Source organism: Panthera onca, chromosome D2 (genome assembly GCF_046562875.1).
Source record: "Panthera onca isolate mPanOnc1 chromosome D2, mPanOnc1 haplotype 2, whole genome shotgun sequence".
NCBI lineage: Eukaryota > Metazoa > Chordata > Mammalia > Carnivora > Felidae > Panthera > Panthera onca.
This window is the reverse complement of record NC_138349.1, coordinates 9461937-9483746: the sequence shown is the minus strand read 5'-3', so window position 1 is coordinate 9483746 and position 21810 is coordinate 9461937. Positions and strand designations below refer to the sequence as shown.

General features: G+C 53.4%; 1 protein-coding gene across 1 annotated transcript in view; it reads left to right on the top strand.

The window, feature by feature from the left end:
• The window catches only part of LOC132684797 (scavenger receptor cysteine-rich domain-containing protein DMBT1), a 79368-nt gene that overhangs the window by 20890 nt on the left and 36668 nt on the right, over positions 1-21810 (top strand). The window contains exons 7-20 of the mRNA XM_081790571.1: positions 386-424; positions 2464-2493; positions 3339-3380; positions 4108-4431; positions 5238-5267; positions 5859-5885; positions 8501-8824; positions 11342-11665; positions 12471-12500; positions 13122-13148; positions 15773-16096; positions 18614-18937; positions 19743-19772; positions 20394-20420. Coding sequence (XP_081646697.1) covers positions 386-424; positions 2464-2493; positions 3339-3380; positions 4108-4431; positions 5238-5267; positions 5859-5885; positions 8501-8824; positions 11342-11665; positions 12471-12500; positions 13122-13148; positions 15773-16096; positions 18614-18937; positions 19743-19772; positions 20394-20420 — 1902 coding nt within the window. The remainder of the gene's footprint in view (positions 1-385; positions 425-2463; positions 2494-3338; positions 3381-4107; positions 4432-5237; positions 5268-5858; positions 5886-8500; positions 8825-11341; positions 11666-12470; positions 12501-13121; positions 13149-15772; positions 16097-18613; positions 18938-19742; positions 19773-20393; positions 20421-21810) is intronic.

Here is a 21810-nt window from a genome sequence, read left to right as displayed (position 1 = left end):
GGGACCCCTGTCATTTAACACTGTGCAAGAGATACTAGCCAATGCAATTAGACAAGACAAATCAGTTAGAAGCATAAGGATTAGAAAAGTTATTTTTACATCTGTCCCCTGGAGCCCTGCATAGGTCACATGTGGGATGGTCAGAATCAAGGTCAGTAGGTTAATGAAGAGAGATTTCTTCCAAAATAGTCTTTTAGAATGAAAGAGCTTGAGGCTAGACAGGTTTGTTCCCTTTTCTAAAGTCACATAGCAAGATGAAATCAAGGTCAGAAATGATGTTTCCTTAGCAGGTTCTATTTTACTTCCAGTTATTGATTCTCCTCAGAAGGGACCTAATTTTACATTTTATGTTTTTCCCCCCTCCTTCTATAATCTATCTATGCAGATAGCACTACAGAGGATACTGGGACTACTGGTGCAATAGGTAATGATTAATTTTATTTGGCTCCTTTTTGGTGGGTAATGATGCCAAATATATACATGGGTGTCACTCTTATTCAGGAAGAATTCTAGGAACTGGGGTGAGAAAGAGTGTTGTATGCATATAACACAAAGGAAGGTCCCTTGTGACCCAGGGCCCAGCTTGAGTTGGAGCTTCCTTCATTGTCCATCCCTAGTGGGTGGGGAGGAATCAGTTGAAATATGGGATCTCTAGGAGCCTTGGGTCAGAGACCAGTGGAATCAGTCTCTAGACTACAGAGTTACCTGTTTCATCCCACAAATATGCACTGGTCCCAGCCATTCTAGCCCCAAAGACTTGAATATGGAGCCAGAAGGAGCATGTGAAAAATGTTTTCTAAGCCAACCTCAGAGCCCAAGATATGTATGAGAACTCACAAGACATCCTGGTGTCATCAGACGAGATTCTCTTCAGCATGGGACAGTCATGGGTCGAGCTGTGTCCCTGTTTTGCTCAGACAAAAAACTTATAGTCTTTAAGCCCTCTCAAGGCTACAAACTAAGGTGCATTTACTTCCCCTTGAAGTTCTAGTGGCTTAGATTGGGGAGAGAAGTCACTGTCCTTTTAACCTTGAAGAATTCTAACTCATGATACTTTAAGAGTCCAGCCTAGTTAAAACTCTCAGTGACCTTCACCTACTGTGAAGCACTATGAATATGATAGAGTCCTAAGACTTTGTCATTTGTGGCAACATGTAAGAGAAATGTTATGCCTTCATTTAGGGACTGAATTTGGTTTGGTCTTAAGGCTGGTGAGTAGAGGTGACTGGTGTCAGGGCCACGTGGAGGTCCTGTACTGAGGCTCTTGGGGCACTGTGTGTGATGATGACTGGGACACCAATGATGCCAATATGGTCTGTAGGCAGCTGGGCTGTGGCTGGGCCATGTCAGCCCCAGGAATTGCCCAGTCTGGTCAAGGCTCAAGGCCAATTGTCTTGGACAATGTGCACTGCTCGAGGCATGAGTCCTACCCGTGGAGCTGCCCCCACAATGGCTGAACTCACACAACTGTGGCCATGGGGAGGATGCCAGTGTCATCTGTTCAGGTGGGAAACAAATATTCCTGGCTCTCTCTTGAAGTGGTCTTTGATGGGAACAAACACACTGCATACTACAAGGCCCACATCCAACCCTCTCTGAGATATCCTGTGCCTCCTAAGGTTTCCTGGAGACAGCAGGCAACTGATGTACAATAAGAAAGAAAGGGTAGAGTATGTTCTCCTCCCCTATTAGGCCAACAGAGAAGGACCAATATGACTTTGCAACAACAATGGCATAGTGGGTGAAAGGAACCATCCACTATTCAGTGGACAGAAAAATGGAGCCATTATTCCTTCTCAGTGGAATTATTACTCAGTACACCACCAATTTCCCAGGACGATCTTTCTCAAGGCACACATCTTGTGTGTGGTTGGAAAACGAACCACCTTCACCCCTTTGCGGTCAAATTATGTTGGGTCATCAGTGAGGCAAACTCAGAGAACAGGATTGCGGTCCAAACTGTGCATTTGCGCAGGCAGTGAATAGCAGTTGGAAGTGGGGAAGGTGCAGGGAATGGCCGCTCAGTAGTACACAGAATGCTGAAGAACCACATATGACTAAGGGACCTGAGCTTCACCCCTGCAGAAAGCCCAAGAGACCTTGTAAAGATTGAGAGCATTGCACCTGGGCTGGTGGAATTGGAGTCTTCCTAGAATAACTGCCCAGACTCATTCTTGCTGTTCCCATGCTGAATGAACACAATGATTTGGCAGCCTGTTGCAGGCAGGGTGGTGGCATTCTGCTTGCTGGAAAGTCAGCCCTCAGACCTAGCAAGGCAGGCAATGGCAATGGGACATAGGGTGGGGCCCCCAGAGGATGGAGAGATTCATGGAGGGCCCTGGCTCTGTCTAACTGAGGGCACGTGAAGTCATCAGCTCTGTATGCATAGTCTCATAATCTTCCAGCTTGATCCAGTTGGGGCACCGGTCGCTTTGTGTCTAACCTCAAGTTTCTTTCTCACAGCTACTCACACCCAGTCCACAAGCCAGCCAGGTGAGTCCTTATGACCGTACTTGGAATGTTCCTTTTCTTCATCCCCCCCCGCCCCATGCCTCTTCTACCCATTCTGGGAGAACCACTGTTCTTCAGAGAACCTATGTACACGCTTTGTCCCCCACCCCCATCATAGAGTCCCCAACAGGTGGTTCTTAACCAGACCTGGGATTCTAAAGTCCCATCTGTCTATCAATCCATGATGTTTCATCCAGTCCTTTCAGGCTGTCCCAGGAGACAGCTGCCTGAAGGTTCAGGGAACTGGCCCTGCGTTACATGAATTTCAGCTGTAAGGCAATCTTGGCTGATATGATGAGTGGGAGAGTGGACACGGATGACGATTAACCTCCTCTGAAGGGACAGCAGGCTGGATTCTCTTCATCACTCACTGCTTTCAGCAACCTCAGATTCATCAGGGTCACATGTATATCCAAAGTGGCAGAGACAGTGCCCAGGGGATAGGAGTGTAATAACTGATGGCAAGTTTCGGGTACCAAGATACCTGACTGGTTTCAAGTCAACCCACTATGCTCCTGACGCTTTTTGCCCAAGCTTCAGAGTGTGGGAAACTGCTCAGACTACATGCCTCAGAGCAGGGAGGTGGCAAAGGCTTTGTAAGGGAGAAAAGAACATGCTAGGCTTAGAGACTGATGTGGATGGACCAGGCTGTGCTCTTGCATGGCCTTGATCCCAAGAGAGCTGGCTGAGCAGGAGGCTTGTGTATCACAAATAGAAGCAAGGTGGCAGGCTGCAATGTGCATTGTCAGCTGCCTGCCAAAAACTCTTTCAAAAGACCGCTTTCCATGAGGTCTAACTCTGGCCTTTCCCTTTGTCATCACTTCCAGGCACCTGGCTCCCCACCTCCACACCTGTAACACCAAATATAGGTAAATGACCCCCTTGACTCATTCTTCTTCTAGATAAAGTTTGGGTTTGGAAGTGACAGGAGGAGTCGCAGGGTGTGCCCTTCGTTATTTTTTGTCCCTGTGTGTGTGTGTTTGGTGGTAGAAAGAGGTGTCTCTCACACCCTAGGTCTGATCTTAGGGGGCTGGCCACCTGAATCAGGGGAATCATGGGATGAAGTTCAGTGAAGAGTCTCCAGCAGGGAGTTAATGTAATACTTAGAGCCCTCAAAAGTCCTGCTGTGACCTTGCTCATGGCTCCCACGCTATGGAGTGGGGCCTCAGGAAGAGGGGGGCAACACGACGGTACTGCTCCTTTCTTGCCAAGTTGCCATCAAGTCCTGGGGCTTTTTCCAGAAAACGTCAGGGCTCCTCAGAAGCCAAAAAGCTGCCCAACAGAGCAGTGGTCTTGGCTTGCAACCAGTAGTTATGGGGCTCGATCCTGAGCAGGCCCAGTGGGGTTTGGGGTTATCTTCCTACTCACCTCGATTGAATCATAAGGTGCTTCCCTGCATCAGAATATCCTAAGGCCTAGGATGTGTAGGATGTTTCCACTCTTTCCCTGTGAGGAAGATTAAACTCTAGGCATGTTCAAAGGTGAATGATGCCCAGGGCACTTTGGCCATGAGCAAGCCCCTGAGTCTGGAATATGCCTTAAACCTACGACCAGAAGATAGACATGGACAGCGGGTTTTGTTCTTTGTCTTGCTAGGGAGTGAGGCAGGTTTGGCCCTGAGGCTGGTGAATGGAGGTGACCGGTGTCAGGGCCGCGTGGAGGTCCTGTACCAAGGCTCCTGGGGCACCGTGTGTGATGACGATTGGGACACCAATGACGCCAACGTGGTGTGCAGGCAACTGGGCTGTGGCTGGGCCGTGTCGGCCCCGGGAAGTGCCCGCTTTGGTCAGGGCTCAGGGTCCATTGTCCTGGACAACGTGCGCTGCTCCGGGCATGAGTCCGACCTGTGGCGCTGCCCCCACAACGGCTGGAACTCGCACAACTGTGGCCATAGTGAGGACGCCAGTGTCATCTGCTCAGGTGAGCCTCTCATCATTCGGTGTTTGTCTTTTGGGGGTAGGGGTAGGGAAGAGAGACCTCACATTCTGATCAGCTCTTTGGAAGCTACTTATACCATCCTTGTCTTCCTCAAGTCTCCTGAACTCTCCACTAGAATCAGGATTAGCTTTTTCAGGCTGCCAGGTGTGGAGATGGTAACTTAGGACAAGAACCAAACCACAAGTCTCCATGAAACAATTACGGGCCTCCTGCAATGCTGCATCAGGCGGCGAAAGATCCTCCTGCAAAATGGAGGACTCTCATGGGGATCCCGGCTAGGATTACAGAGTTTGTATGTGTGTGCCTATGGTGGCCCTGGGCTTGGGGTCCTGAGTCCCTGACTGCATCTCCCACCCGAGAAATGGGATGCCTGGTCCATGCACTGGATTGTGCTGCGAAGGACAGCTGCTTTTGCAATTCCTGCCAGGCAAACCTTGTCATGACCCCTGCTTAGGCCTGAAAGATCAGCCATTGCCTTTTGGTAGAAGCTGGACTCCTTGAACTTGCCTCTGCAGCAGGCTGCCAAAAGCTCTACGGAGATGATCTTTTTTGCTTCAATATGGTAATGACATGTAGATATGAAGCTAATCACCTTACTATTGGATAGAATATTTGTGGTCTTCCTGGTCTTTTTACAAGGAGCATCCTTCCAGGGTGTGGGTGGATTGTGCCCTGCTCTTCATGGCAGGGGACAAGCTTCAAAGGTTGTGACCTCCTCAGGTCCTCGACCTTTGTGTCCAGTCATATCAGTTCTGTGCACTGTGTCTCATGTACTTTTGTTTTCACAGCTGCCCAGTCTCAGCCGACGATCACACCAGGTGAGTTCTGCTGCTTCTTGTCTCCTGACTATCTCAGTCAGTAGTTTCAGTGGGGGAACAGTGGACTGTTTCTGCCACCTGGGCCTTCCCTGACCATTGTCAACGTGTGGACACTTCCAGTTGAGCCCACAACACACGGACTGTCCTTACTGGCTCAGTGAAATAAGAGTCCTCTGGGTACACCGTCCTCACTAAGACTTTAGATGACAGAGAAGGCTGTCTCGGGAACATTTCTGCTGGATTGCATTGCCTGGACCAAATGCTCCACGTGTTGGGAGAATAGAGACGTTTTCACGTCCTACTCCCCATGTGGAGCCTACGTGATGCGTTTCCCAACGACAGGGTCATGACAGCACGGCAGTTACCCTTGCACATGGCACCACCTTGTTGCCGTTGTGCTTGACATTCGACGGTGGAATTTTGGCTCTTGGCAGCCTCTCGGCAGAGACCCCTTTCTCCTCTATCCGGCAGAACTCCTCAGATATCACCACCATTGGTCCCACCTAATAGTCACTTGAGCCAACCTTGATTGACTCCACCTCCTTTCTAATTCTACTTTTTGTTTCTGTCTCTCTCTCTCTGTCTCTCCAGATTGGTGGTATACAAGTCCTTCCTACAGTAAGCATCCTTGATTTCCTGCCGAAAGATTATCATCAACACCATAACCAAGTGGCGTGGGTGAAATTCCTCCATGTGGGATCAGCTTCCACCCTAACCAGCGTATTCAGTGTGGGGCGTTCTGTTTCCCCACAAGAATTATGATTTCCTGCCCCCTACCGGTTGTGGGATCTACTAGTCAGGATGCTTATGTTCGCAAGTGACAGGAAGCCAGCTCCACCTGTCTCATGCTAGGAGAGAGTCAGTGACTCCCATAATGGGGACATTAGTGGTGGGTGGGTCAAGCTTCAGGAACAACGAAATATAAAAGTCCCAGAACCGCCTGCTCACAGTATTTGTCTTAGCACCATTTTCTCTTATGTGCTCGGGCTCACTATGGCTGTGCTTTGTGCACATGAGGGGCCAATGCCAGCACCAGGTCCCCGTGCCACCAGGAGAAGGACTCTGTTTGTCACCCATTCTGTGGCTGACATGTCCTGGGAGGCCTCTAATACCTGCTTGGGAAGAGATGAGTCACCGGAACCATGTGCATGGGCTCTGATTCCCGGGTCAGGGTCCCCATGGCCACCGTCTATACCTCCAGAGACAGGGACAAGATGTGATACTAGGGCCTCCTTGACCCTCATGGACAGGGGTCTTGGCCACTTGACTTCATAGGAGCGATGGTGTCTGTACCTACAACTCAGGGCAAGCGGTTTCTGACCCAAAGAAGCTCTTCCCTGTCAGAGCTTTGTTCTGTCCCAAGTGCTCTCTGCTGAATGCTGCCCACATTTGCCCAGTCCAGGCACAGAAGCTTGCCTCTCCCAGGGCTGTCAGGCCATGTCGCGCTCTACGCTGGAGCTGGCCTCCGGTTTCAGGTCCGGTTCTGTGCTGACAGTGCAGTGTCCGTGGGGCAACTGAGAGGGACTCGATTGCCCCTACAGCCTGGTAGCTCGTCTTCCGTAGGGACCGTAGGGGTGTCTGCTCCTGCTTCTTTCAGTCCTACAGTAGGACGGGGATGATGGTCTGTGTGACTCAGGACTGTAGCAAATGGCCAAATAGTGCTTGCTTTTCTGCTCTTTGGGTCTCTGGGCATAACCGCTACCCCACAATTCTCCAGCCTAATGTCTAGAGTCTGGAGTTTTGAGGATAGTCAGAGCAGTGCCACCAGCACAGTATCTACTTCCAGAATTGTTCATGCCCCTGATGGAGATTCCATGCCGTTACCATTCACACCCAATCCCATTTCTCTCCGGTCATCACCTGTCTGCCTTCTATCAATATGGATTTATTTACTCTGGCATTTTCGTATGAATGGATTCGGTGCATATGTGGCCCTTTGTGGCTGGCTTCTTTCAATGGCAGACTCTCTCAAGGTTCACCACGATGGCACACGTACACAGTGGCCCCATGAATCCCTAGCCTTTTTTTTTTTTTTAAACCATTCATCGGTTGAAGGCCATGTTGATTAATTGAATCTTTTGACTCATTTGAATAGGCTTTCCGTGACTGCTGCGTACAATTTTGATATTTGAACAGCTGTTTACAGATCTCCTGGGTATATACCTGGGGTAGAATGTGTGGGTCAAGTGATGACGTTATGTTTCTCTCTTGTGGAAGCACTGAACTGTTTGCCACAGTAGCCACACCAATGTAGGGTGCCATTAGCTGTGTCTGGAAGTTGTGCTTTCTCTACATCCTCAACGACACGACTTCTTCTGTCCCTTTCATTGTAGTCATCTGTCTGTGGATAGGATTTGCCTTTTCCTAACGGCTGCGGAAGCGGTCGTCTTCTCATGGGTTTGTTGCATGTGTCCATCTTGTTTGGAGACCAGAGCTCTCATTGAACGCATGCCTGGAAGAATGAGAACCAGCAATGGTCATGCCCCAGCCCAGCTCACAGGGTGCAAAGGGCTGGGTCCAGGTGAGCCCGATCACTCATGAGCTGTGCTGTCGTGCTGAACGTGGCAAATGACCTTCCTGCCGGCAGACCTAATGCTGCCATGTTGTGTTTCTTTTCTGCCACCCACAGGTCCGGGCTGCTGTGCGTGTGCACAGCTCAGAGTCAGTGATCGTTAGTCCTGCCCACTGGTATGATATTCAGAGGGCTCACGGACTGTTTCAGATTGAGTACAAGCTCGGGGCTTAAGAGCGACACGAGTCAGTGGTCAGCATAAAGGAACCTTCACAAGAACCCTCAGGCCCAGTAGTAGGGTGCACGACATAGGACGGTCAGGGGAAGGTGGAGTCTGTAAGCACTAGGTCTAGGACAGTTTCTTGATGGTGGCTGGGTAGGAACTCTGGGCTTGATGTAGGTGCTTGGGTTGGTCATCGAGGTAGGGAGGCAGGCGGCTGGCTTTCACCCTTCGCCCCTGCTTCCCATGACCAGTCAGCAATCCCAATGCTGACATCGTGGGCCACCAAACTGTGCACATGCGTAAACCTCATGACCCTCCGGGGTATCTGAATAGCCCCTCAATGGTGAACAATGGTGAGCAAGCTTCAGAGAGTCCTGTGCTGGGCACCCTTAACCTGCATGCAGAAGTCATGGTCCCTGAAGTAATTCTTGTCCACTGAGACCCTGGGGCTTTTCCTCCAGGGAGGAAGAGAAAGATAATTTTCGTGTCTCCTGCTAGGGAACGAAACAGGTTTGTCCCTGAGGCTGGTGAATGGAAGTGACCAGTGTCGGGGCCGCGTGGAGGTCCTGTACCGAGGCTCCTGGGGCACCGTGTGTGACGACAGCTGGGACACCAATGACGCCGACGTGGTGTGCAGGCAGCTGAGCTGTGGCCGGGCCATGTCGGCCCCGGGAAGTGCCCGCTTTGGTGAGGGCTCAGGGCCCATTGTCCTGGACGACGTGCGCTGCTCCGGGCAAGAGTCCTACCTGTGGCGCTGCCCCCACAACGGCTGGAACTCGCACAACTGTCGCCATGGGGAGGACGCCAGTGTCATCTGCTCAGGTGAACTTCAAAACTCTCATGGCGATTACTGAGAACCGACACACTCCTTTCTCCAGGGTCCCCACCCGACCTCTCCTGGATATCTGTGTCTCGAGGTCTCCTGGGCGCAGCTGTCCCCTGAAGTGCCACAGAGGTGGACCGCAGGGGCGGCTGCCCTCTTTCTGTGGACAGAAATTGCTTGGGATTATCAGTGACACTGTGGGTGACAAGGTGCATTCACCTTTCAGTGGGCAGCCAAAATGACCCCCTGCTTGTCAGCTGGATCATCTGCTCAGTCCACACCTGATTTCCTAGGGCCCTTTTCTCAAGGCGCACCTTTTGGGAATGTGGTTGAAAGACGAGCCACCTTCACTCCTTTGTGGCCCTATGCTTCGGGGTCCTCCATGAAGCCAACCTAGGGAGCAGGATTGCAGCCTAGATTGCGCATCTGGGGCGACAGTGATAGTAGTGGAGAAGGGGATCGATGTAGGGAATGGCTGGTGAGTGGCACATGGAACACTGATGAGCCACCGAGGACCCCGGGGCCTGAGCTTGGCCCCCTGCAGAAAGCCTGTGAAACCTTGTCAAGGCTGAGCGCATAGCACCTGGGATGGGAGGCTTGGGATCTTCCTAGCATAACTGTTCAACCCATTCTAGCTGTTTCCACGTGGCGTGGATGCAGTGGTTCTGAGGGTGTTCGTGGGCCTGCTGGTGGCATTCCGACTGCCGGAAAGCCAGTCCTCAGGCCCAGCAAGGCAAGCAATGGCAGTGGGGCATAGGGTGGGGCTCCCAGAGGACTGAGAGATTCATGGAGGGCCCTTGCTGTGTCTGCCCAAGGACACGTGGAGTCATCTGCTTGTGAGATTAGGCTGATTTCTTCAACCTTTGATCCAGTTGGAGCACCTGTGTGCTTTTGTGTCTGCCTTGAGGTTTTTTCTATTACAGCTGTTCACCCCAATGTACGGTTCGCCCGGGTGAGTGTCAGGTGACCCCACTGGGAATGTCTCTTTTCGTGGTTCCCATCCTTCTTCTCAGCGCTCGGGGGAAGCACCGCTCTTGGTCGAAATTATGGGTATCCCGTGTTTCTGCTTGTCAGTTAGTCACGACAGTGGCTCTTAAAGAGACCTGGAGCTCTAAGAGGCCCGTCTGGCCATCGGCCCAGGAGGTTTCGTGTAGTTGTTTCAGGCTGTCCCAGGAGACAGCTGCGTGCAGGTTCAGGGAACTGGCCTCTGTGTTTGGATTTCAGCTGTAATGCAATCTGGGCCGACACGTTGGGTGGAACAATGGACACGGATGACCACTGCCCTTCTCCTGAAGGGACCTCAGAGCATGCTGGATTCTCTCCATCGCTCGCCGTTTGGAACGCCCTCAGATTCATCTGTGTCCCGTGCATACGTCCAAAGCAGATGAACAGTGCCCTGGGGGTGAAAGTGTAGCAAGTGATGGTGTGTTACAGGCACTAGGATATCTGACTCATTTCAGGTTGACCCAGCACCACTCAGACATGCATACCTCAGGGTGGGCAGGATGCAAAGGCCCTGTGAGGGAGACAGTGACATGCCAGGTTTCGAGATGGATGTGGACGGACCAGGTGGTCCTCCCGCAGAGCCTTCATCCCAACAGGGCTGGCCGAGCAGCAGGCCTGTGCAGCAAGGTGACAATTGCAGGTGTCAGTGGTCAAGAGGCCCGCCACACACTCTTTTCGAAGACTCCTTCCCGAGATGTCTACCTCTCGCTCTTCCCTCTGTCACGATTTCTGGACACCCGGGCCCCCGGTCTACCCACCTATAAGACCAACAGGGAATAAATATTCCTATCCAAGTCCCTGGCTCACTCTCCTTCTACGTAAAGTTTGGTTATGGAAGTCACAGGAGGGGACTCGGGGTGTGTCTTTGCTCTCTTTGCCGCAACCTCTGTGTGTGTTTGGTAGCAGAAAGAGGTGACTCTCAGATCCCAGGTCTGAAGGTAGGCGGATAGCCCCCTGACTCCAGTGGGATCGATGTTCAGTGCTGACCGTTCTGCAGGAGGTTAACGTAATGCTTGGAGATCTGTCCAATCTCCTGAGACCTCCCTCATGGCTCGCAGGCCGTGGAGCATATAGCCTTGGGAAGAAGGGGGCCCATGTGCTAGTATTACACCTTTCTTGCCACGTTGCAAGCAGGTCCTGGGGCTCTGCCTGAACCCAGGCAGGACCCTACAGAAGCCAACAAGCTGCCCCACAGGGCAGCGGTCTCGGCCTGACAGCGATGGCTGGAAGATGCCCTCGTGAGCATGCCCAGCGTGGATGGGGGTTGTCTTCCTACTCACATGCATTGCATCATAGCGTCCTTTCCCGCATCGTGGCATCCTTTGGACAGGTCTGTCTAGGTGTCTCAGCTCTTAGGGTGCGTGGGCTGAAGATTCAGCTCTTGGCATGTTCGAAGGGGAACGGTGCCCGGGGAAGACTGGCCGTGAGCAAGCTTTTGAGTCTGGACCAAGCCTTAAGCCTTTGGCCAGAAGACGGACATGGACAGTGGGTTTTGTTCTTTGTCTTTCTAGGGAACGAGGCAGGTTTGTCCCTGAGGCTGGTGAATGGAGGTGACCGGTGTCAGGGCCGCGTGGAAGTCCTGTCCCAAGGCTCCTGGGGCACCGTGTGTGACGACGACTGGGACATCAATGACGCCAACGTGGTGTGCAGGCAACTGGGCTGTGGCCGGGCCGTGTCGGCCCCGGGAAGTGCCCGCTTTGGTCAGGGCTCAGGGCCCATTGTCCTGGACAACGTGCGCTGCTCCGGGCAAGAGTCCTACCTGTGGCGCTGCCCCCACAACGGCTGGAACTCGCACAACTGTGGCCATAGTGAGGACGCCAGTGTCATCTGTTCAGGTGAGCCTCTTGTCGTTGGGAGTTTCTCTTGCTGTTGGCTAGGGAAGAGAGACGTCATGTTCTGATCCGATCGTTGGAAGCTACCTATATACCATCCCTGTCTTCCTCACGTCTCCTCAACTCTCCTCCAGTGTCAGTGTCAGCGTCAGTGTCAGTTTTTGTCAGGCTGGCAGGTGTGGAGATGGTAAAGTAGGACACGTGCCAAACTGCCAGTCCCCGCGAAGCCGTCACTGGCCCTCCTGCAACATTGCAGGTGGCGGCGAGTGATCGGCCTGCTGAATGGGGGTCTCTCGCGGGGATCCCAGGGCTAGGATTGCAGACCAACCTGTATGTGTGTGGCTACGGCCGCGGCGGGTTTGGGGTCCTGAGCCCCTGACTGCGTGTCCCCCGCTGGAGGGGTGATGCCCGGTCCGTGCGGCGGGTCTGTGGTGCGAGGGGCCAGCTGCTTCTGCAATGACTGCCAGACAAACCTTGTCATGAGCCCTGCTTAGGCCTGAAAGATCAGCCGTGGCATGTTGGCGGGAGCTGGACTCCTCGGTGTTGCTGCCGTGGTGAGCAGCTGAAAGCTCAAGGCACACGTTTGGTTTGTGTGCCTTGGAGCCAATCACCTTGACATGGGAAATCATGTTCTTGGTGTGCCTGGCCCTTTGAAGAGGGTCGTCCTTCCAGGGTGTGGATGTCACGGGCCCTACCCTCCGTGGCTGGGGACCAGCATCGATGGCATCTGACCCGCTCAGATCCTTCCCCCTTGCGTCCGGTTGGGGCAGCTCTGTGCGGTGTCTCACGTGCTCTTGTCTCTTCACAGCTGCCCAGTCCCAGCCCACGACCGCACCAGGTGAGTTCTGCTGCCTCTTGACTCCTGAGCGTCTATCTCCTCTTGTAAGCCAGCCCTGGCCCCAAACTTTACATCTAAGGGGGACTCCGGAGCTTTTCTCTCTCCTGGGCCTTCCTTGGTCCCTCTCGGTTATGTAGACACTTCCAGTTGAACAGCCCACAACACACGGACTGTCCTTACTGGCTCAGTGAAATAAGAGTCCTCTGGGTACACCGTCCTCACTAAGACCTTAGATGACAGAGAAGGCTGTCTCGGGAACATTTCTGCTGGATTGCATTGCCTGGACCAAATGCTCCACGTGTTGGGAGAATAGAGACGTTTTCACGTCCTACTCCCCATGTGGAGCCTACGTGATGCGTTTCCCAACGACAGGGTCATAACAGCACGGCAATTACCCTTGCACATGGCACCACCTCGTTGCCGTTGTGCTGGACATTCGACGGTGGGATTTTGCCTCTTGGCAGCCTCTCGGCAGAGACCCCTTTCTCCTCTATCCGGCAGAACTCCTCAGATATCACCACCATTGGTCCCACCTAATAGTCACTTGAGCCAACCTTGACTGACTCCACCTCCTTTCTAATTCTACTTTTTGTTTCTGTCTCTCTCTCTGTGTCTCTCCAGATTGGTGGTATACAAGTCCTTCCTACGGTAAGCATCCTTGATTTCCTGCCGAAAGATTATCATCAACACCATAACCAAGTGGCGTGGGTGAAATTCCTAAATGTGGGTTCGGCTTCCGCCCTAACCAGCGTATTCAGCGTGGGGCGTTCTGTTTCCCCACAAGAATTATGATTTCCTGCCACCTACCGGTTGTGGGATCTACTAGTCAGGATGCTTTTGTTCGCAATTGACCGGAACCCAGCTCTACCGGTCTTATGCTAGGAGAGCATATGACATATGCTAATGTCCATGATGAGGACATTAGTGGTGGGTGGGTCTAGCTTCAGGAACAACGGGATGTACAAGTCCCAGGACCGCCTGCTCACAGTGTTTGTCTTAGCACCATTTTCTCTTATGTGCTCGGGCTCACTATGGCTGTGCATTGTGCACATGAGGGGCCGATGCCAGTGCCAGGTCCCTGTGCCACCAGGAGAAGGACTCTGTTTGTCACCCATTGTCTGGTTGACATGTCCTGGGAGGCCTCTGATACCTGCTTGGGAAGAGATGAGTCACCGGAACCATGTGCATGGGCTCTGATTCCCGGGTCAGGGTCCCCATGGCCACCGTCTATACCTCCAGAGACAGGGACAAGATGTGATACTAGGGCCTCCTTGACCCTCATGGACAGGGGTCTTGGCCACTTGACTTCATAGGAGCGATGGTGTCTGTACCTACAACTCAGGGCAAGCGGTTTCTGACCCAAAGAAGCTCTTCCCTGTCAGAGCTTTGTTCTGTCCCAAGTGCTCTCTGCTGAATGCTGCCCACATTTGCCCAGTCCAGGCACAGAAGCTTGCCTCTCCCAGGGCTGTCAGGCCATGTCGCGCTCTACGCTGGAGCTGGCCTCCGGTTTCAGGTCCGGTTCTGTGCTGACAGTGCAGTGTCCGTGGGGCAACTGAGAGGGACTCGATTGCCCCTACAGCCTGGTAGCTCGTCTTCCGTAGGGACCGTAGGGGTGTCTGCTCCTGCTTCTTTCAGTCCTACAGTAGGACGGGGATGATGGTCTGTGTGACTCAGGACTGTAGCAAATGGCCAAATAGTGCTTGCTTTTCTGCTCTTTGGGTCTCTGGGCATAACCGCTACCCCACAATTCTCCAGCCTGATGTCTAGAGTCTGGAGTTTTGAGGATAGTCAGAGCAGTGCCACCAGCACAGTATCTACTTCCAGAATTGTTCATGCCCCTGATGGAGATTCCATGCCGTTACCATTCACACCCAATCCCATTTCTCTCCGGTCATCACCTGTCTGCCTTCTATCAATATGGATTTATTTACTCTGGCATTTTCGTATGAATGGATTCGGTGCATATGTGGCCCTTTGTGGCTGGCTTCTTTCAATGGCAGACTCTCTCAAGGTTCACCACGATGGCACACGTACACAGTGGCCCCATGAATCCCTAGCCTTTTTTTTTTTTTTTAAACCATTCATCGGTTGAAGGCCATGTTGATTAATTGAATCTTTTGACTCATTTGAATAGGCTTTCCGTGACTGCTGCGTACAATTTTGATATTTGAACAGCTGTTTACAGATCTCCTGGGTATATACCTGGGGTAGAATGTGTGGGTCAAGTGATGACGTTATGTTTCTCTCTTGTGGAAGCACTGAACTGTTTGCCACAGTAGCCACACCAATGTAGGGTGCCATTAGCTGTGTCTGGAAGTTGTGCTTTCTCTACATCCTCAACGACACGACTTCTTCTGTCCCTTTCATTGTAGTCATCTGTCTGTGGATAGGATTTGCCTTTTCCTAACGGCTGCGGAAGCGGTCGTCTTCTCATGGGTTTGTTGCATGTGTCCATCTTGTTTGGAGACCAGAGCTCTCATTGAACGCATGCCTGGAAGAATGAGAACCAGCAATGGTCATGCCCCAGCCCAGCTCACAGGGTGCAAAGGGCTGGGTCCAGGTGAGCCCGATCACTCATGAGCTGTGCTGTCGTGCTGAACGTGGCAAATGACCTTCCTGCCGGCAGACCTAATGCTGCCATGTTGTGTTTCTTTTCTGCCACCCACAGGTCCGGGCTGCTGTGCGTGTGCACAGCTCAGAGTCAGTGATCGTTAGTCCTGCCCACTGGTATGATATTCAGAGGGCTCACGGACTGTTTCAGATTGAGTACAAGCTCGGGGCTTAAGAGCGACACGAGTCAGTGGTCAGCATAAAGGAACCTTCACAAGAACCCTCAGGCCCAGTAGTAGGGTGCACGACATAGGACGGTCAGGGGAAGGTGGAGTCTGTAAGCACTAGGTCTAGGACAGTTTCTTGATGGTGGCTGGGTAGGAACTCTGGGCTTGATGTAGGTGCTTGGGTTGGTCATCGAGGTAGGGAGGCAGGCGGCTGGCTTTCACCCTTCGCCCCTGCTTCCCATGACCAGTCAGCAATCCCAATGCTGACATCGTGGGCCACCAAACTGTGCACATGCGTAAACCTCATGACCCTCCGGGGTATCTGAATAGCCCCTCAATGGTGAACAATGGTGAGCAAGCTTCAGAGAGTCCTGTGCTGGGCACCCTTAACCTGCATGCAGAAGTCATGGTCCCTGAAGTAATTCTTGTCCACTGAGACCCTGGGGCTTTTCCTCCAGGGAGGAAGAGAAAGATAATTTTCGTGTCTCCTGCTAGGGAACGAAACAGGTTTGTCCCTGAGGCTGGTGAATGGAAGTGACCAGTGTCGGGGCCGCGTGGAGGTCCTGTACCGAGGCTCCTGGGGCACCGTGTGTGACGACAGCTGGGACACCAATGACGCCGACGTGGTGTGCAGGCAGCTGAGCTGTGGCCGGGCCATGTCGGCCCCGGGAAGTGCCCGCTTTGGTGAGGGCTCAGGGCCCATTGTCCTGGACGACGTGCGCTGCTCCGGGCAAGAGTCCTACCTGTGGCGCTGCCCCCACAACGGCTGGAACTCGCACAACTGTCGCCATGGGGAGGACGCCAGTGTCATCTGCTCAGGTGAACTTCAAAACTCTCATGGCGATTACTGAGAACCGACACACTCCTTTCTCCAGGGTCCCCACCCGACCTCTCCTGGATATCTGTGTCTCGAGGTCTCCTGGGCGCAGCTGTCCCCTGAAGTGCCACAGAGGTGGACCGCAGGGGCGGCTGCCCTCTTTCTGTGGACAGAAATTGCTTGGGATTATCAGTGACACTGTGGGTGACAAGGTGCATTCACCTTTCAGTGGGCAGCCAAAATGACCCCCTGCTTGTCAGCTGGATCATCTGCTCAGTCCACACCTGATTTCCTAGGGCCCTTTTCTCAAGGCGCACCTTTTGGGAATGTGGTTGAAAGACGAGCCACCTTCACTCCTTTGTGGCCCTATGCTTCGGGGTCCTCCATGAAGCCAACCTAGGGAGCAGGATTGCAGCCTAGATTGCGCATCTGGGGCGACAGTGATAGTAGTGGAGAAGGGGATCGATGTAGGGAATGGCTGGTGAGTGGCACATGGAACACTGATGAGCCACCGAGGACCCCGGGGCCTGAGCTTGGCCCCCTGCAGAAAGCCTGTGAAACCTTGTCAAGGCTGAGCGCATAGCACCTGGGATGGGAGGCTTGGGATCTTCCTAGCATAACTGTTCAACCCATTCTAGCTGTTTCCACGTGGCGTGGATGCAGTGGTTCTGAGGGTGTTCGTGGGCCTGCTGGTGGCATTCCGACTGCCGGAAAGCCAGTCCTCAGGCCCAGCAAGGCAAGCAATGGCAGTGGGGCATAGGGTGGGGCTCCCAGAGGACTGAGAGATTCATGGAGGGCCCTTGCTGTGTCTGCCCAAGGACACGTGGAGTCATCTGCTTGTGAGATTAGGCTGATTTCTTCAACCTTTGATCCAGTTGGAGCACCTGTGTGCTTTTGTGTCTGCCTTGAGGTTTTTTCTATTACAGCTGTTCACCCCAATGTACGGTTCGCCCGGGTGAGTGTCAGGTGACCCCACTGGGAATGTCTCTTTTCGTGGTTCCCATCCTTCTTCTCAGCGCTCGGGGGAAGCACCGCTCTTGGTCGAAATTATGGGTATCCCGTGTTTCTGCTTGTCAGTTAGTCACGACAGTGGCTCTTAAAGAGACCTGGAGCTCTAAGAGGCCCGTCTGGCCATCGGCCCAGGAGGTTTCGTGTAGTTGTTTCAGGCTGTCCCAGGAGACAGCTGCGTGCAGGTTCAGGGAACTGGCCTCTGTGTTTGGATTTCAGCTGTAATGCAATCTGGGCCGACACGTTGGGTGGAACAATGGACACGGATGACCACTGCCCTTCTCCTGAAGGGACCTCAGAGCATGCTGGATTCTCTCCATCGCTCGCCGTTTGGAACGCCCTCAGATTCATCTGTGTCCCGTGCATACGTCCAAAGCAGATGAACAGTGCCCTGGGGGTGAAAGTGTAGCAAGTGATGGTGTGTTACAGGCACTAGGATATCTGACTCATTTCAGGTTGACCCAGCACCACTCAGACATGCATACCTCAGGGTGGGCAGGATGCGAAGGCCCTGTGAGGGAGACAGTGACATGCCAGGTTTCGAGATGGATGTGGACGGACCAGGTGGTCCTCCCGCAGAGCCTTCATCCCAACAGGGCTGGCCGAGCAGCAGGCCTGTGCAGCAAGGTGACAATTGCAGGTGTCAGTGGTCAAGAGGCCCGCCACACACTCTTTTCGAAGACTCCTTCCCGAGATGTCTACCTCTCGCTCTTCCCTCTGTCACGATTTCTGGACACCCGGGCCCCCGGTCTACCCACCTATAAGACCAACAGGGAATAAATATTCCTATCCAAGTCCCTGGCTCACTCTCCTTCTACGTAAAGTTTGGTTATGGAAGTCACAGGAGGGGACTCGGGGTGTGTCTTTGCTCTCTTTGCCGCAACCTCTGTGTGTGTTTGGTAGCAGAAAGAGGTGACTCTCAGATCCCAGGTCTGAAGGTAGGCGGATAGCCCCCTGACTCCAGTGGGATCGATGTTCAGTGCTGACCGTTCTGCAGGAGGTTAACGTAATGCTTGGAGATCTGTCCAATCTCCTGAGACCTCCCTCATGGCTCGCAGGCCGTGGAGCATATAGCCTTGGGAAGAAGGGGGCCCATGTGCTAGTATTACACCTTTCTTGCCACGTTGCAAGCAGGTCCTGGGGCTCTGCCTGAACCCAGGCAGGACCCTACAGAAGCCAACAAGCTGCCCCACAGGGCAGCGGTCTCGGCCTGACAGCGATGGCTGGAAGATGCCCTCGTGAGCATGCCCAGCGTGGATGGGGGTTGTCTTCCTACTCACATGCATTGCATCATAGCGTCCTTTCCCGCATCGTGGCATCCTTTGGACAGGTCTGTCTAGGTGTCTCAGCTCTTAGGGTGCGTGGGCTGAAGATTCAGCTCTTGGCATGTTCGAAGGGGAACGGTGCCCGGGGAAGACTGGCCGTGAGCAAGCTTTTGAGTCTGGACCAAGCCTTAAGCCTTTGGCCAGAAGACGGACATGGACAGTGGGTTTTGTTCTTTGTCTTTCTAGGGAACGAGGCAGGTTTGTCCCTGAGGCTGGTGAATGGAGGTGACCGGTGTCAGGGCCGCGTGGAAGTCCTGTCCCAAGGCTCCTGGGGCACCGTGTGTGACGACGACTGGGACATCAATGACGCCAACGTGGTGTGCAGGCAACTGGGCTGTGGCCGGGCCGTGTCGGCCCCGGGAAGTGCCCGCTTTGGTCAGGGCTCAGGGCCCATTGTCCTGGACAACGTGCGCTGCTCCGGGCAAGAGTCCTACCTGTGGCGCTGCCCCCACAACGGCTGGAACTCGCACAACTGTGGCCATAGTGAGGACGCCAGTGTCATCTGTTCAGGTGAGCCTCTTGTCGTTGGGAGTTTCTCTTGCTGTTGGCTAGGGAAGAGAGACGTCATGTTCTGATCCGATCGTTGGAAGCTACCTATATACCATCCCTGTCTTCCTCACGTCTCCTCAACTCTCCTCCAGTGTCAGTGTCAGCGTCAGTGTCAGTTTTTGTCAGGCTGGCAGGTGTGGAGATGGTAAAGTAGGACACGTGCCAAACTGCCAGTCCCCGCGAAGCCGTCACTGGCCCTCCTGCAACATTGCAGGTGGCGGCGAGTGATCGGCCTGCTGAATGGGGGTCTCTCGCGGGGATCCCAGGGCTAGGATTGCAGACCAACCTGTATGTGTGTGGCTACGGCCGCGGCGGGTTTGGGGTCCTGAGCCCCTGACTGCGTGTCCCCCGCTGGAGGGGTGATGCCCGGTCCGTGCGGCGGGTCTGTGGTGCGAGGGGCCAGCTGCTTCTGCAATGACTGCCAGACAAACCTTGTCATGAGCCCTGCTTAGGCCTGAAAGATCAGCCGTGGCATGTTGGCGGGAGCTGGACTCCTCGGTGTTGCTGCCGTGGTGAGCAGCTGAAAGCTCAAGGCACACGTTTGGTTTGTGTGCCTTGGAGCCAATCACCTTGACATGGGAAATCATGTTCTTGGTGTGCCTGGCCCTTTGAAGAGGGTCGTCCTTCCAGGGTGTGGATGTCACGGGCCCTACCCTCCGTGGCTGGGGACCAGCATCGATGGCATCTGACCCGCTCAGATCCTTCCCCCTTGCGTCCGGTTGGGGCAGCTCTGTGCGGTGTCTCACGTGCTCTTGTCTCTTCACAGCTGCCCAGTCCCAGCCCACGACCGCACCAGGTGAGTTCTGCTGCCTCTTGACTCCTGAGCGTCTATCTCCTCTTGTAAGCCAGCCCTGGCCCCAAACTTTACATCTAAGGGGGACTCCGGAGCTTTTCTCTCTCCTGGGCCTTCCTTGGTCCCTCTCGGTTATGTAGACACTTCCAGTTGAACAGCCCACAACACACGGACTGTCCTTACTGGCTCAGTGAAATAAGAGTCCTCTGGGTACACCGTCCTCACTAAGACCTTAGATGACAGAGAAGGCTGTCTCGGGAACATTTCTGCTGGATTGCATTGCCTGGACCAAATGCTCCACGTGTTGGGAGAATAGAGACGTTTTCACGTCCTACTCCCCATGTGGAGCCTACGTGATGCGTTTCCCAACGACAGGGTCATAACAGCACGGCAATTACCCTTGCACATGGCACCACCTCGTTGCCGTTGTGCTGGACATTCGACGGTGGGATTTTGCCTCTTGGCAGCCTCTCGGCAGAGACCCCTTTCTCCTCTATCCGGCAGAACTCCTCAGATATCACCACCATTGGTCCCACCTAATAGTCACTTGAGCCAACCTTGACTGACTCCACCTCCTTTCTAATTCTACTTTTTGTTTCTGTCTCTCTCTCTGTGTCTCTCCAGATTGGTGGTATACAAGTCCTTCCTACGGTAAGCATCCTTGATTTCCTGCCGAAAGATTATCATCAACACCATAACCAAGTGGCGTGGGTGAAATTCCTAAATGTGGGTTCGGCTTCCGCCCTAACCAGCGTATTCAGCGTGGGGCGTTCTGTTTCCCCACAAGAATTATGATTTCCTGCCACCTACCGGTTGTGGGATCTACTAGTCAGGATGCTTTTGTTCGCAATTGACCGGAACCCAGCTCTACCTGTCTTATGCTAGGAGAGCATATGACATATGCTAATGTCCATGATGAGGACATTAGTGGTGGGTGGGTCTAGCTTCAGGAACAACGGGATGTACAAGTCCCAGGACCGCCTGCTCACAGTGTTTGTCTTAGCACCATTTTCTCTTATGTGCTCGGGCTCACTATGGCTGTGCATTGTGCACATGAGGGGCCGATGCCAGTGCCAGGTCCCTGTGCCACCAGGAGAAGGACTCTGTTTGTCACCCATTGTCTGGTTGACATGTCCTGGGAGGCCTCTGATACCTGCTTGGGAAGAGATGAGTCACCGGAACCATGTGCATGGGCTCTGATTCCCGGGTCAGGGTCCCCATGGCCACCGTCTATACCTCCAGAGACAGGGACAAGATGTGATACTAGGGCCTCCTTGACCCTCATGGACAGGGGTCTTGGCCACTTGACTTCATAGGAGCGATGGTGTCTGTACCTACAACTCAGGGCAAGCGGTTTCTGACCCAAAGAAGCTCTTCCCTGTCAGAGCTTTGTTCTGTCCCAAGTGCTCTCTGCTGAATGCTGCCCACATTTGCCCAGTCCAGGCACAGAAGCTTGCCTCTCCCAGGGCTGTCAGGCCATGTCGCGCTCTACGCTGGAGCTGGCCTCCGGTTTCAGGTCCGGTTCTGTGCTGACAGTGCAGTGTCCGTGGGGCAACTGAGAGGGACTCGATTGCCCCTACAGCCTGGTAGCTCGTCTTCCGTAGGGACCGTAGGGGTGTCTGCTCCTGCTTCTTTCAGTCCTACAGTAGGACGGGGATGATGGTCTGTGTGACTCAGGACTGTAGCAAATGGCCAAATAGTGCTTGCTTTTCTGCTCTTTGGGTCTCTGGGCATAACCGCTACCCCACAATTCTCCAGCCTGATGTCTAGAGTCTGGAGTTTTGAGGATAGTCAGAGCAGTGCCACCAGCACAGTATCTACTTCCAGAATTGTTCATGCCCCTGATGGAGATTCCATGCCGTTACCATTCACACCCAATCCCATTTCTCTCCGGTCATCACCTGTCTGCCTTCTATCAATATGGATTTATTTACTCTGGCATTTTCGTATGAATGGATTCGGTGCATATGTGGCCCTTTGTGGCTGGCTTCTTTCAATGGCAGACTCTCTCAAGGTTCACCACGATGGCACACGTACACAG